The sequence below is a fragment of the Calonectris borealis genome, chromosome 3 (assembly GCF_964195595.1).
Source record: "Calonectris borealis chromosome 3, bCalBor7.hap1.2, whole genome shotgun sequence".
NCBI lineage: Eukaryota > Metazoa > Chordata > Aves > Procellariiformes > Procellariidae > Calonectris > Calonectris borealis.
In genome coordinates, this window is record NC_134314.1 from 95543605 (window position 1) to 95557607 (window position 14003).

At 36.8% G+C, this 14003-nt stretch overlaps 1 protein-coding gene across 1 annotated transcript in view; it reads right to left on the bottom strand.

Moving 5' to 3' along the window:
- The window catches only part of KIF6 (kinesin family member 6), a 179318-nt gene that overhangs the window by 116118 nt on the left and 49197 nt on the right, over positions 1-14003 (bottom strand). The window contains exons 8-10 of the mRNA XM_075147924.1: positions 10855-10998; positions 7486-7572; positions 1351-1454 (exon numbers count right to left, since the gene is read on the bottom strand). Of these exons, the coding sequence (XP_075004025.1) occupies positions 1351-1454; positions 7486-7572; positions 10855-10998 (335 nt within the window). The remainder of the gene's footprint in view (positions 1-1350; positions 1455-7485; positions 7573-10854; positions 10999-14003) is intronic.

The following is a 14003-nucleotide window of genomic DNA, read 5'->3' on the forward strand; positions in this document are numbered from 1 at the left end:
GGGCATTTAATTTTGCATGTAAAGAAAAAGAAGATACTTCTCTTTTCTTGTTTTTTCTTTAATTTTCTTTATATGGCTTGACTTTGTCACATCCAAGTGCTACCCTGTAATGTTCTTGGTGCATTTGACTCCCATACTTTTGGGCAGAAGGCTAAATAAATATTAACCCAGTAGGAACTGAGGGGACATTTCCAGTTAGAAGATTATACTGGTAACTGCCTATGTTGAAAATGACTCAGATTAATGGTGTAAAAGAAATATATACATAATGCTATAGCATTATCTAGCTCCTCATCCTTGATACGGATGTCATTTAGATTCTGAATTAAAACAAAACAAAACAATCAAAACCAAGAATTATGAATGACAACAATCTACATGAGAAACTCAAGGTTCAAGGTAGGAGCTTGTCCTCATGTCTCCAGAATCTCCTGGATATCAGGGGAAATTGTGAGCACTGGTACTTTTCTTCTGAACCAGTTCCAATAGAAATTAAAATAAGACTAAAAATTCTCACAGCTTCAATTTAGTTACCGTTAATATACTAACCAAACAAAATCTCTAAGCAGTTATTACTTTCTTTATACAGATGAGGCACAGAGATTAAATAGGTCCATCCTACAGAATCAATTAATTTTTCAAAACTGGGAATTGAATTTAGTTATTGTGAACATTTAGACCTAAGTAGATATTTCGACATTATACATAGAAAGTTCTTACATGCTGCACTGCTCTGTTACAAAAAGCTGTAAGATCATAGAATCATAGAATCATAGAATCATACAGGTTGGAAAAGACCTCTAAGATCATCGTGTCCAACCGTCAACCCAACACACCATGCCCACTACACAACATGTTACAACACTTATGTGAATTAATCATGCATTTTCAATAGCATGCTCTGTAAAAAATTTGAATATTTGGCTTTTAAGACATTGATTAATTGTGTATCAGAAATGCAAGATTTCTCTTGGCCTATGTCAAACTAACACTGCAGCAGGATACTTCTCAGCAGAAAGAATATTTCTTGAATTCTACTCAGATCATATATCCAGTTTTGAGAGAGACTGGTTTTTTATTCTGCACTATTATACAACACTTCTTTTGGCCTGGCATCTGACAGGCATTCCCATCCTTTGCATTTACTTTACTTCACTTCCTCAAAGCTGAGGCTGCAAAAACACAGCCAGCAGCCTCATACAGCTTTTCATGGAAAACTGCCATTCTAACCTGGCACCTAACTTTACTTTATTATTCACTCAGAGAAGTTTAAAACTCTGAGATGAATTTAAATATTTATGCCAACAAAGAAAATGATGAAAAGAAAATGAAAACAATGTAAGCCATTACCGAAGTAGCTCTTCTTGTGAAAGCTCTGACGTTCTTTGCTTGCCAGTCACCAGCGCCAGCTCATCCTTCAACTCCTGGATCTCCTTTTTCAGCTGGACAATCACCTGCAAACAGCAAGGCATAAACCAAGCATCACCCACAAATTAATAGTTAGTTTATGATTTTTGCATTAGAAGGCTGAGTTTAGGGAAATAATATACTTTCGTTTTCTCTTTTTTTAAACAACATCTCTTTTTAAAAACAGTCCAAATGCCTTAAATACAGCAAGCACTTTTTTTCCTTTTCCATTTATAAAAACAAGAAAAGTCTTCCAAACTCAGTAAATTCTATGTGTTAGAAGACATGGCTGTACAGAAAGAGTTCAAAAGATTATTTGCAAAAGAGAAAAATAATTTGCCATAGGAATAAAAAGAGCTTTCTGACTCATTAGTTTTGCCCATTAGTAATGAAAACACATTTAAAATAGAACTGATGTCTTTGTTAAAGAAAGGACAACTAAACACCAAAAGTGATTTTTTTTCACCTTCCCTTTAGAAACAGAAATTCCAAAACACTATCTTAGTATTTTAATCTTAACTTTTCTTTTTTTTTCATGTAACATTCCACTTTTATTAGAATTATAGCATACTATAATTGTTAGATGTATCAGTTGCTAACAACAAATGAATAGTACAAATCAACATAATGAAATTAAATTCCATTAATGAATAGTAATGACTGAGAAAGTGACTTGGAGAGCTGTACTAGTTTTTTAAATTCTAATAGCTCATTATTGGAGCCTGTACTTTTGGAAAAAATGTCTGTATAAAACCATATTTTACAAATCATTAACCTCCCAAGGCCAAATTCTACAAAGCAGGGACAATATGCAAATCCCTAAGCCTAAAACATGAATGAGCAAGTTCTTGGATACTTTATGATTGATCATTTTAATGATGCATCACCTTATAATGGCTCAAATGTATCAGGAGTCCAATGATATTTTTAGATGGATATGAGTACACTGATTACATGTGCAAAATAAGTTTCCAAGAGAAGAATGTTTTCAAGGAAAAATGAATCATTCTTGATTGCATGCACTTTCTAGAAATAAGATAGTTGAAATTGATGACACATTTTCACTGGGTGTTAAAATTCCTTCAAATATTTGTATTTTTTAAATGTTTAAATTTAACCATGACATCTAAACTTTGAATGGGTATTTTTACTTTAAAAATAAAAATATTCTAAACATACATATGATTATTTCTTTTAACTCTAAACTTACCAGTAACACATTTGTTACTATAAAGTATGAAAGGCTAACTTACAATATTTTATTTAGGAATCTATTAAAGTGGTGAACTGTCAATTACAGCTGTTGTAAGAGTGCTTCAAGAATATTGCAGGTCAAACTTTTTAACCTGACTTTAGGCTGCCTCACTCTGGTGCCACACTCTGATGTAACTTGTGCCAATTACTGAGTCAATAAAATAAAATTTGAGGCTGGAGTATAAAAAGGCAGAAAGCTGAACTGATAGTACCATCCCTGTTCAGTGTTCAGATTTGTTAGCGTGATTAACCTCAATGTGACAACAACAGAAATACCATTTTCAGGATATAGATAAAAGACTGATTTTCAAGTATTGTTAAGACAAACAAAAATCTACAGAAGGACAATATTTTCATTTTTATTTTTAAATGAATGCCAGAGGGGATTAGATTTAATTCAGGCTCAACAGTTTCATTTTCAGTTTAAACCAAATCCTTTGGTCATGAGTGAGAGAGGTTCAAAGCTGAGTTGCTTAAAAAATACAATAGGTACAAGTTCATCTTCTTAGTAAGATACACAGTCAGGAAGTCTCCATTATGAAGAATAAAGTTTACACAACAGTCAGACTTAACTCAGATCTATCTGCACTCCCACTATAAAGCATACATTCAATTTACAGATGATAAATACTGCAAATAAATGGCATTTGATTTTATGAAAAAAATCCTAAGTCCAGCACTTTACTGAATAATCAGGTTGCACCCTGGGAATATACTTCAGGTAGTTAAGATGGGCAACAAATTCCGCAATGAGCACAGAGCCATATGAAGTCCAGGTACCTGTGTTCCCCTGCCTTTTCCACAAGAGGGGATGGTTTTCTAACTCTCACGAGTCCACTTTTGCTTTTCTTGTTAAATGATCCTGCAGAGCAAGACATACCAAACTCGTGGAGTATAGCTCCACAGGATGTAGTAAATGTTCAGGACCCTGCATGTGTTCCACCTCAATCAAAGGCTTCTGTGGTCATGGAAGAAATGTTTTGCATAATTTGGTACTATAAAGCCTACATAGGAAAGGAAAAAAGGAGAGACAGACAGAAATGAAGAAGTTGTTCAGTGCCTACTGTGGTTTTTATTTGTTTATATTTTGGCCACTCTTTTTTTTTTTTTTTTTTTTTTTTGTGATGCTGTTATTGTTAGAAATTGTTTGGAGAGAAAAATATATAAAATAATAAAAAAAAAAAGCAGAAAACTTAACAAGAATCTCCTATTCCCTCTGAACTTCAAGGACAAGAGAAAATAAAAGCACAATCATTAACATTAACTGAAATATGTTAATTACCATCAAGTAACAATGAATGAAATAATCAAACATCTAATCCCCCAAATTTTAGACAACAAATGCTTCTTATGTTATATAATCTAGAATTCTGCAGTTGACCATTCAAGAGGAGAGCATTTCCTAGCCAGTTCAGAAGGTCATATGGGAACAAAATACATAAAATTTGTAATTACAAATTAGTCATCAGAAATTTAGAAATACAGTAATAATTTTGCCCATTAAAAAGAACGATGATGCGATTAGTATATCATAAAAACATACAGGACCACTGAAATTAGAATATTACATTCAGATTTTATATTCTTTAGAGGTGAAAAGCTACAGTTCAAATTTATAATTCTGTTGTTAAAAACTATGTTTTAAATATTGTCTATTTGTATATAAACAGAATAATATAATAGCTTAACCTGAACTTATTTTTCATCTGATGCCTCTGTCAGAGACAGGGTATGCTGAAATGCAGCTATAGTTCTTTCTTCATTATATCCATATATGCAGCTTTGGCATGAGCAGTGTAACCTCAGTCAAACATTTCCTATATCAGAAAACATCTCTGATACACAGCATGCAACCCAGGTGATCCAGGGGCTATTATTATCTGCAATACTATGTTGAATTAATCAATCCTTAATAGGTGTACTGAATATTTACAAAGGAAATACATTTTCCAGGTAGTGCAGAAAATTACATTAAATAAACTAACAAAGGCCTCTTAATATAGTAGAACATATATTACAGAGCACATCCTTCAAACAAGTCTGGTATGTAACAACCTAGAGGCATATAAAATCTTTCAAAGGAAAGACTAACCAAATACTAAAAAGAAAAAATAGGGTACATTTTTGTTATGCACATTAAAAGAAGAAACTTCTTTTCTTTATGTGGCAATGCTTTGTGCTTTACCAATGTGGATTATTTCCTCTATCCTTCTCTGTACCTCCTAAATCCCTGATCCATTCTGCAGCGCTCCTCTGTTGCTCTTCGGGATGTGAACATCAGCCTAATGCTTTAGTGTGGAAATCATTTACTTGTCTTCCTTTTTCCCTAATGATAACTTTACAGAGTTCTTTCTTCCTAGCTAAAATCATAGAATCCTAGAATCATAGAATCATACAGGTTGGAAAAGACCTCTAAGATCATCGTGTCCAACCGTCAACCCAACACACCATGCCCACTACACCATGTCCCTAAGCGCCTCATCTACACGTCTTTTAAATACCTCCAGAGATGGTGACTCCACCACTTCCCTGGGCAGACTGTTCCAAGGCCTGACCACTCTTTCAGTAAAGAAATTTCTCCTAATGTCCAATCTAAACCTCCCTTGGCGCAACTTGAGGCCATTTCCTCTTGTCCTATCGCTAGTTACTTGGGAGAAGAGACCAACACCCACCTCACTACAACCTCCTTTCAGGTAGTTGTAGAGCGCGATGAGGTCTCCCCTCAGCCTCCTCTTCTCCAGACTAAACAACCCCAGTTCCCTCAGCCGCTCCTCATAAGACTTGTGCTCCAGGCCCTTCACTAGCTTCATTGCCCTCCTCTGGACACGCTCCAGCACCTCCATGTCCTTCTTGTAGTGAGGGACCCAAAACTGAACACAGGATTCGAGGTGTGGCCTCACCAGTGCCGAGTACAGGGGCACGATCACCTCCCTACTCCTGCTGGCCACACTATTCCTAATACAGGCCAGGATGCCGTTGGCCTTCTTGGCCACCTGAGCACACTGCCGGCTCATGTTCAGCCGGCTGTCGACCAGCACCCCCAGGTCCTTTTCCTCTGGGCAGCTTTCCAGCCACTCTTCCCCAAGCCTGTAGCGTTGCCTGGGGTTGTTGTGGCCGAAGTGCAGGACCCGGCACTTGGCCTTGTTGAACCTCATACAGTTGGCCTCAGCCCATCGATCCAGCCTGTCCAGGTCCCTCTGCAGAGCCTTCCTACTCTCGAGCAGATCAACACTCCCGCCCAACTTGGTGTCATCTGCAAACTTACTGAGGGAGCACTCAATCCCCTTGTCCAGATCATTGATAAAGATATTGAACAAGACCGGCCCCAGTACTGAGCCCTGGGGAACACCACTCGTGACCAGCCGCCAACTGGATTTAACTGCGTTCACCACAACTCTCTGGGCTCGGCCGTCCAGCCAGTTTTTTACCCAGTGAAGAGTGCACCTGTCTAGGCCGTGAGCCGCCAGCTTCTCTAGGAGAATGCTGTGGGAGACAGTGTCAAAGGCTTTACTGAAGTCCAGGTAGACCACATCCACTGCCTTTCCCTCATCCACTAGGCGGGTCACCTGGTCATAGAAGGAGATCAGGTTGGTCAAGCAGGACCTGCCTTCCATGAACCCGTGCTGCCTGGGCCTGATCCCCTGGTTGTCCCGGACATGGCTCGTGAGCACCCTCAAAACCAACCGCTCCATGATCTTCCCCGGCACCGAGGTCAGGCTAACCGGCCTGTAATTCCCCGGATCCTCCTTCCGGCCCTTCTTATAGATCGGCGTCACATTGGCGAGCCTCCAGTCGTCCAGGACTTCCCCAATTAACCAGGACTGCTGGTAAATGATGGAGAGCGGCTTGGCAAGCTCCTTGGCCAGCTCCCTCAGTACCCTTGGGTGGATCCCATTCGGCCCCGTAGACTTGTGAGCGTCCAGGTGGCGTAGCGGGTCATTAACTTCATCCTCTGGAATTATGGGGGGTTTATCCTGCTCGTTGTCCTTGTCTTCCAGCTCAGGGGGCTGAGTACCCTGAGGATAACCACTCTGACTACTAAAGACTGAGGCAAAGAAGGCGTTGAGTACCTCAGCCTTTTCCTCGTCCTTGGTGGCAACGTACCCCCCCGCATCCAATAGAGGATGGAGATTCTCCTTGGCTCTCCTTTTGTCATTAACATACTTATAAAAGCATTTTTTGTTGTCTCTCATGACAGTAGCCAGGTTGAGTTCTAGCCGGGCTTTTGCCTTTCTAATTTCCTCTCTGCACGACCTAACGAGATCCCTGTACTCTTCTTGAGTTGCCTGCCCCTTCTTCCACAAGTGATAAACTCTCCTTTTTTTCCTGAGTCCCAGCCAGAGCTCCCCGTTCAGCCAGGCCGGTCGCCTTCTCCGCCCAAATGTTCCTTGGACCAATCTCAAGGAAGGACTGTATCTGTATGTTTCTTAGCGTTTTAATACACGAACTGTTTCAGTGCAGCAGCATGCCTTCATCAAGTGACTAGCAATCTTGGTAGATTTTTTAAGAGTTTTAGGGACATCGAATTATCTGTGGCTGATTTAGAAACAAACACCCTAAAAGAAGCAACGCAAAGTGACCACTGCTCCTCAGATGCTTTAAGAGCTGAGAAAGCCTTTAGGGGGTTTATAAAGGTCCATTTAATATAATTATGTCCAAAAGAAAAAAATAAAAATAGTAGTTATTTTACAGAAAAAATTGGAACTTGCATCTAAAAACAATGGGATGATTCAATATAAAATCCTCAGCATTCATCTGACTGCTATTGATTATTAAAACTTAAAACAAGCAATCTCCTTCCCTCTGCCCCCAGTCAACTCTTACCAATCTGGGATCAATTTCTTCATTAAGAACTGCTTCATTCTTAATAAGAGCAACTCGCTGTGCAAATCTGCAGGTTGATATAGATTCCTGGAAGAAAAAAAAAAAAAGAGAGAAAAAAGAAAAATTTCAGTTAGCTTTGCACCAGGTAAGTAGAACAGACTGCTAATGAAGTCATCTAATTAAGTTTCTGGGTTTTGTGTATTTTACAGAACTAATCTACCATTTCATATTCCAGAACAACAATATTCAAGGGAAATTAGGTTAGCATATTAATGACAGTTATATATAAAACTGTCAAATCATAGTACATATTTTATTGACCTAGTTAATCGCCTGATCAACTGTGTTTCAAATGAGTCCCCAGCTGGCACTAAAGGATAAGAAAGCCGTACTATTCAGAAGGTAAGAACTTTTGAATTATGAGAAAATGAGAATTAACTAAACCCAATTTTTTTGGTGAAAATGGGACTAGAGAAGCATATGTAAAAGAATCTGGGAAAAGAGATGAAGGGAAGAAGAGTGGAAGTCCAGGACAAATGAGAAACAAACTGGGAGACTTGGAACTGGGAGGCATACAGGAGAATGATGATAGCAGATAAAAAACTGTCAGATGAGCTAAGATGAGGTGCAGGCAGACAGAAAGGTAGAAAAAAAAAAAAAAGAAGATACAAGACTGAGGTTGTGGAGGAAACTCTGTGACAATCAGTGTGTACTCCCACCTAGGGCACAGAATGGAATCGAGGATCCCTAAGTATTTTTCCGTCCTTTGAGATCAGCCGATACTTACAGGCCAGACCCTGCTAGAGAACTATCTACCTAATGAGTAAAAAGCCAGCAATTGTTCTCAGTTAGCTCAAAGAATAAAACATCATACAGTAGTCTTAGAAGTTCCAATTATGCTTGATAAACTGTATGATAAAATTTTCCGAGATGTGGCAGTCTGCATTTAAAATATAAGAATTTACACATAACCTCTACATTAAGAGAACTTTACTACTGACTTTTATTTCAGAATCAAAGTAATTCTGCAGTTTTCAGTGCTCCAACATATGAAAATACCTATTTAAATATATGATCACATACTCCTTTTTCCACTGGACTTCTGTCTCTTTCAGTGCTTGGAGGGTTGGTATCTGAATGAAATCTGAATCTGATGAAAGATACTCGTGTTTATTGCCAAAGACGTAATATATACACACAGAATCAAAGAAGAGTTTGCAAGGAAAGGAAAGGAAGGCCTTACAATTAAGAAAGCTGCATATAGTCTTAACTGGACTCTCTGCTTGCCTCTGCTGTATGGTTCATGTGCTATGATGATCAGCTAATGTGATTTTAATTAAGTTCTATTCATATATTAAGTACAATTATATGTACAGTACACATATATACAATTTCCACCAGACCTCTTTACCCTGTCCAGTATGAAGCATATGTTAAATTCATGAGTAGCTAATCAATTCAGTCTTCAATGTTCAATATGTAAGCTTATGATCTATTTATTCTATGCCATCAAAATGGCAATCAAAGCTACTAATTTCCTAATAATTTTTTCTTCCATGCTTATTGTTACAGTACCTGAGGACTTCACAAAAATTAATCAATTAACCGTCTAGGTATTTCTTTGCTGCAGGTAGGTGGAATGACTACAGTTAACAGAAGGGAAACTGAAGTCAAATGTACAAAAAAAATGGTATTTGATTATTATATGATCTTTTGTTCAAAACAGCTTCCATTCAACTTCAATTACAGCTATAATAATTAATATATCTACAATTCAGAATCAACATCTTCTTTCAAGCACTCCACAAAATGAGCACAAAAAATACGATGTAGGTGATATGAGAAGTTGTATACAAACTCTTCAGAGGAAGCTGGAATATAATCTAGTTCTCTAGGATAATATTCTATTTGTCCTCTTCACGAGAGTGCCCTTTCTTGCTTTGAATTCTCTGCTTTGTTGCTTTCATTGCAAGAGACAAAGCGAGGTCCTTAAGAAAGTTGCTTTTATTATACAACTTCATTTCATCCTGGGGGGCAATTCTGTCTTGTGTTTCCTTTGTGAAAGAAATGTATATCCAATGGAGAAAAAAAAACAAAAAAGCAAACCAAACATAACTATGCATAATGACTCACAGAATTCCAAATTAAAATTATGCAGCTATTTTAATTCTTACACTTTCTAATCTTTAGTAATTGACTTAACATCTGTCCTAATATTACTCGCACATATCAGATTTTGGGGAGCACGGTAGGGACTTTTTTATTTATTTTTGGAGAAGAAGGTCTGTTGTGTAGATGGTATATGTTAAAGCAAGAACAAGAAAACTGTCAGTAGCCTACTCTGAATAATTGCTTGGGCTAAATATTCCCAAAATAGAAATCCAGATCGTAATGTGAGATACATATACCTGGTGAACTGATATATGAACGGGTGCTTACCCCACACACCACACACCTAAAAAAAAATTCATTAACAAACTTATCCAGCTGCATTTGTAACCAGACATTATGCTTGCATAAGCATTACAAGCCTGAACAATCTGTTTTCATTTAAAAGCAAAGTCCATTTTCTAAAGAAAAAGAAGTCTTCAACTAGATGAAGTATGGGTTTAGTATAATGCTTTCCACTATATTTCAGAAAACAGTCTTAGGCTTAATAGTTTTTTTTCTTATTTATTTGCATTAGAACACTTTGATGTTATGGAAAATCAGGAAATAAATAGATTATAAGTGGCTTTGAGCAGGGTTCTATGTATTCACATTGCAACATATTTTGGTAAACAAAGAGAAGAAAACATCACTACATATAATTCCACTGCAGGAATTGGTGAAAGGAGATAAAAGTATTTGAAAAATTTCCCAAAATCCCAAATAACCCCACCCAATTCTCTCTCCCTCCCAATAAACCCTCCAGTTGTCTACAATACTCATTGAAATCTCAACTCCAAAGAAGTCTACAGAAGTTCTGCCAAGGCTTTCAGTGTGATCCATAATCTACTTATAGATCTTACCAATATGTCTTGTGGAAAATTCCTTGGAAATGCCTTTCCATAACTTAAAAATTTATTCATCATGAAAACAATAAATTTTAAAAAAAAAAAAGATTCATTACTAGATGCAAATTGTTTCCCAGCTGCTCCTTGACTTGAGATTACTTAGAGAAAAGCATGTTTCCTAAAGGATTTGTGTACATCTTACTGCAATTTCCATTGATAAAATTATCTCCTGGAAACAAAGCTAAAATGTTTTTTTTGTAAGGATAGAATAAAAGCATACACACTTGAATTGCAAACCATAATAAAAGTCAAAAGAGCAGGATCTTTAGAGAAGTGAAAACATTTTTGTTGAAAATAGATGGAAATAACATACATCTATATTTCTCTTGTCTATAGAGAGCGTTGCTATCATGGTAGTCATGCAGTTTCCTCCCAGGCTGTCTCTTAGCACTGAGGTCATCATAGAATTTCGGTAAGGAATGTGGGACCGGTTTTTTTCTGCAAGGGCAATTATTACCTGAAACAATAGTAAAAATGGAAGACACTTTTAAATTTACATGTCTATTAATGATTGACACAGAAAGAGAACAAAACCAACCTGCTCAGGAACCTAAACTTCTGATAAAACAAAACTACGCTCATGCACCCAGTTAGCTACAAAGCCACTGATTTTATTGAAATAATTTTAACTTAAATTTCAGCATGTTTATGTGTCTTTGTAGGAGCTGGACCTGAATGACCAAATAAATTTAATTTTATCATACCTTAGCTTTACAGCCTCTCAGCAACATGGAATCTGAACACAATGAACTAAAAACCACAGACTTTCCTAAGACACAGAAACTTACTGAAAATTTTCCTCATATTTTTTCTGTCATCATAATAATAAAGTATGGATAGCATACAAGTAAAAAATTCCTTAATATTTGCTAAAGCATGCTTTTAAAGCACATGGTTCTTAGAGGGGTCAATACATTTCTTTCTGAGAAAATGCCTTGAAAAGTAAAACACAAAAGGGTGCATGATTACAATGTACTGCTGGAAAGAAATAATTCAGTTTAGAATATATATGCCTTGGCCAAAAAGGAAATGGTACACCTACTATTCTCAGTTTCTCTTCTCAGCTGTTTACATTATGGGACCTAATTATTATTAAATAAAAAGCTAGATTACTCCATGATCTGTTGTGATATAAAAGATTTGAACTGTGAACTGGCCAGGCACTGTACTGAAAAACTGTAGCTATATGAGTTGTGCAAGCTATCCTGAATGATTAGGATTTGTTTTTCCTTCAATAAATGTTGCACACTAGCATATATTTTGTTTATGCTGCACTTAAAAAAATTGTTATTTCAGAAAATTTAGTAACAACTTTTTTGTTGGCACTAGTTTCTCTTAATAGTCTTCAGAAAGTTAAAATTTCTTATTACTGTAAATCTTACACTGGCAGCCCTGAGAGGGACGAATGCATAATATGAAAATTACTATCTTTAAAGGAATCTGGAAACCCATTCCTGGATTAAGGTTTTCAAATCTCATATATTACAACTTGTTAGATGGAAATATGTTATATCTTTGTTAGTTTATAATATTACATAGAAACCTCATAGTAGTCTAGCGTATACATGAATAAGCAGACTCTCAGTCTCTGCCACACAGGGACTACAATCTGAAGAGAGATGATGGGAAAAGAGCCAGAGGGAAGATATGTTATTTCCATAGAAATGGGAACTGTGTTACAGAGAAGTTCATTTTTTCTGAAGTTCATGCAGGAAGTCTGTAGCCTTTGAAGAATTTGAACCCTCCCACACTGGCACTGAAAAGCTATGTGACCAGCTCTCACAATGCAGAAGCCACTGTACTGTCATGTGACAGAGTCATATAACACAGAAGATGAGGGCTTTAAGTCCCTTTAGTAAAATGCCACCTAAATCACTAAATCAATCTTCACAATCCAATCAAAGAATCTGGAATAGAAAGAGGAGAAATCTGAAGGAGAGGGAAATGATGTTCTTTCACAAAGTGACAGAGACCACCTGTACAGGATCTGAACCTGGATCTTCTAATAGCCAACTAAATGTGATAATCAGAAAATTGTTTCATTTTTACATGGCCAAAAAGAAGGTGTTGTTATCTTTTTGATATAAAAAAAGGTTTGGGGTTTGGTTTTTTTTTTTTAAAATACTGGTAGATCTAAGCTTAAAAGGCCTTAATAATATTACTGAACCAGGACCGTAATATGCTGATTTAAATCAACATAATTTAAGGCAGAAAAGGTCAAACAAACCACTTTAAGACCTAATTAATTTTTTAAACATGGAAGCTGTCAGAAATACTGTCACTTTTTGTAAAATTGCATCCTATATGAAATGTAACAGCATAGAGCAGGTACAATCACTCACAAATAACTTCACTGAAACATTTGGAAATATTGTTAAGCATAAAGGAAGGCCTGAGACTCACAAGTGGTTATGATATGATCTGAAGTGTGCCCAAGAGTCCCTGTTCCTGTCCACAACCTTTGTGCAAGCAGTAACTTCATATAGGGAATAGATTTGCACCAGTACCTCATGCCAACAGGCAGCCAGGATGTTCTCAGAGCATTCTCAGGAGATGAGGATTTTGAGGTGCATCACTTGCAGGTACATAGCTATCAGCTGCATCTCTATCTTGTAGTTTAGTGTATCACATGTTCTGAAGCCATATGCCTGCTCCAGAGGTCTCCTTTTTTTTCTCCTGTCCATCTGCAGTCACAAGACCTCTGACATTGCCTTTGATCCATATCCAGAATCCTTCCAGATTCCTACCCACACCTCCCCACTCTTCAGATTTCTGTCAATTAAGTCTCCCATCCCACCTCCTATTTCTAGTAGAGTTCATCAGCTTAAGCTCTGGTCCTTACAGCAAAAAATCCAAACTCTACTGCTGGTGTCTTGTAGTTAATTACAAGCATTCTTACTTTTTGGACAACATATACTTGTCTCCAGTATATACTACAGGTCTTGCTAGAAATAATTCACGAAAAAGTCATGGTTTGCTAATCAGAAACAAATACTTGTATTTCACTTTAAATTATTAAAAAGTTCCTTTTTTTTCTAATGTCTGTATATGTTAATTAGGAAAGAACAAAAACAGAAAATTACCTTTTCTATAGGACGTGAGTAAATCTAGCATTTGATGGCTGGCAGTGATTTCAAACTTTATTAGCAAAAATGTTGGTAGGTGTGGGTAGCAATCATTCACTAACCAATAAAATCTTTTGGCATTCCCTACATGGAGCATGTGTTAAATGACAGTTAACAGGCATATTGACCAAAGCAGTGGGAACATTGTATTCTATTATTTTGGGGAAATACATATACTTATAATTCCACTATAGTGTCAAATCATGCAGCTGTATCACTGTTAATTTGTAACTCTAAATTTGGTCCAGGATACCCTATGTTGTGTATCAGAATGGAATATCTACACACACACAAAAAAATGCAATTGTAATTCCAGAACATGCTATTACATTTTACA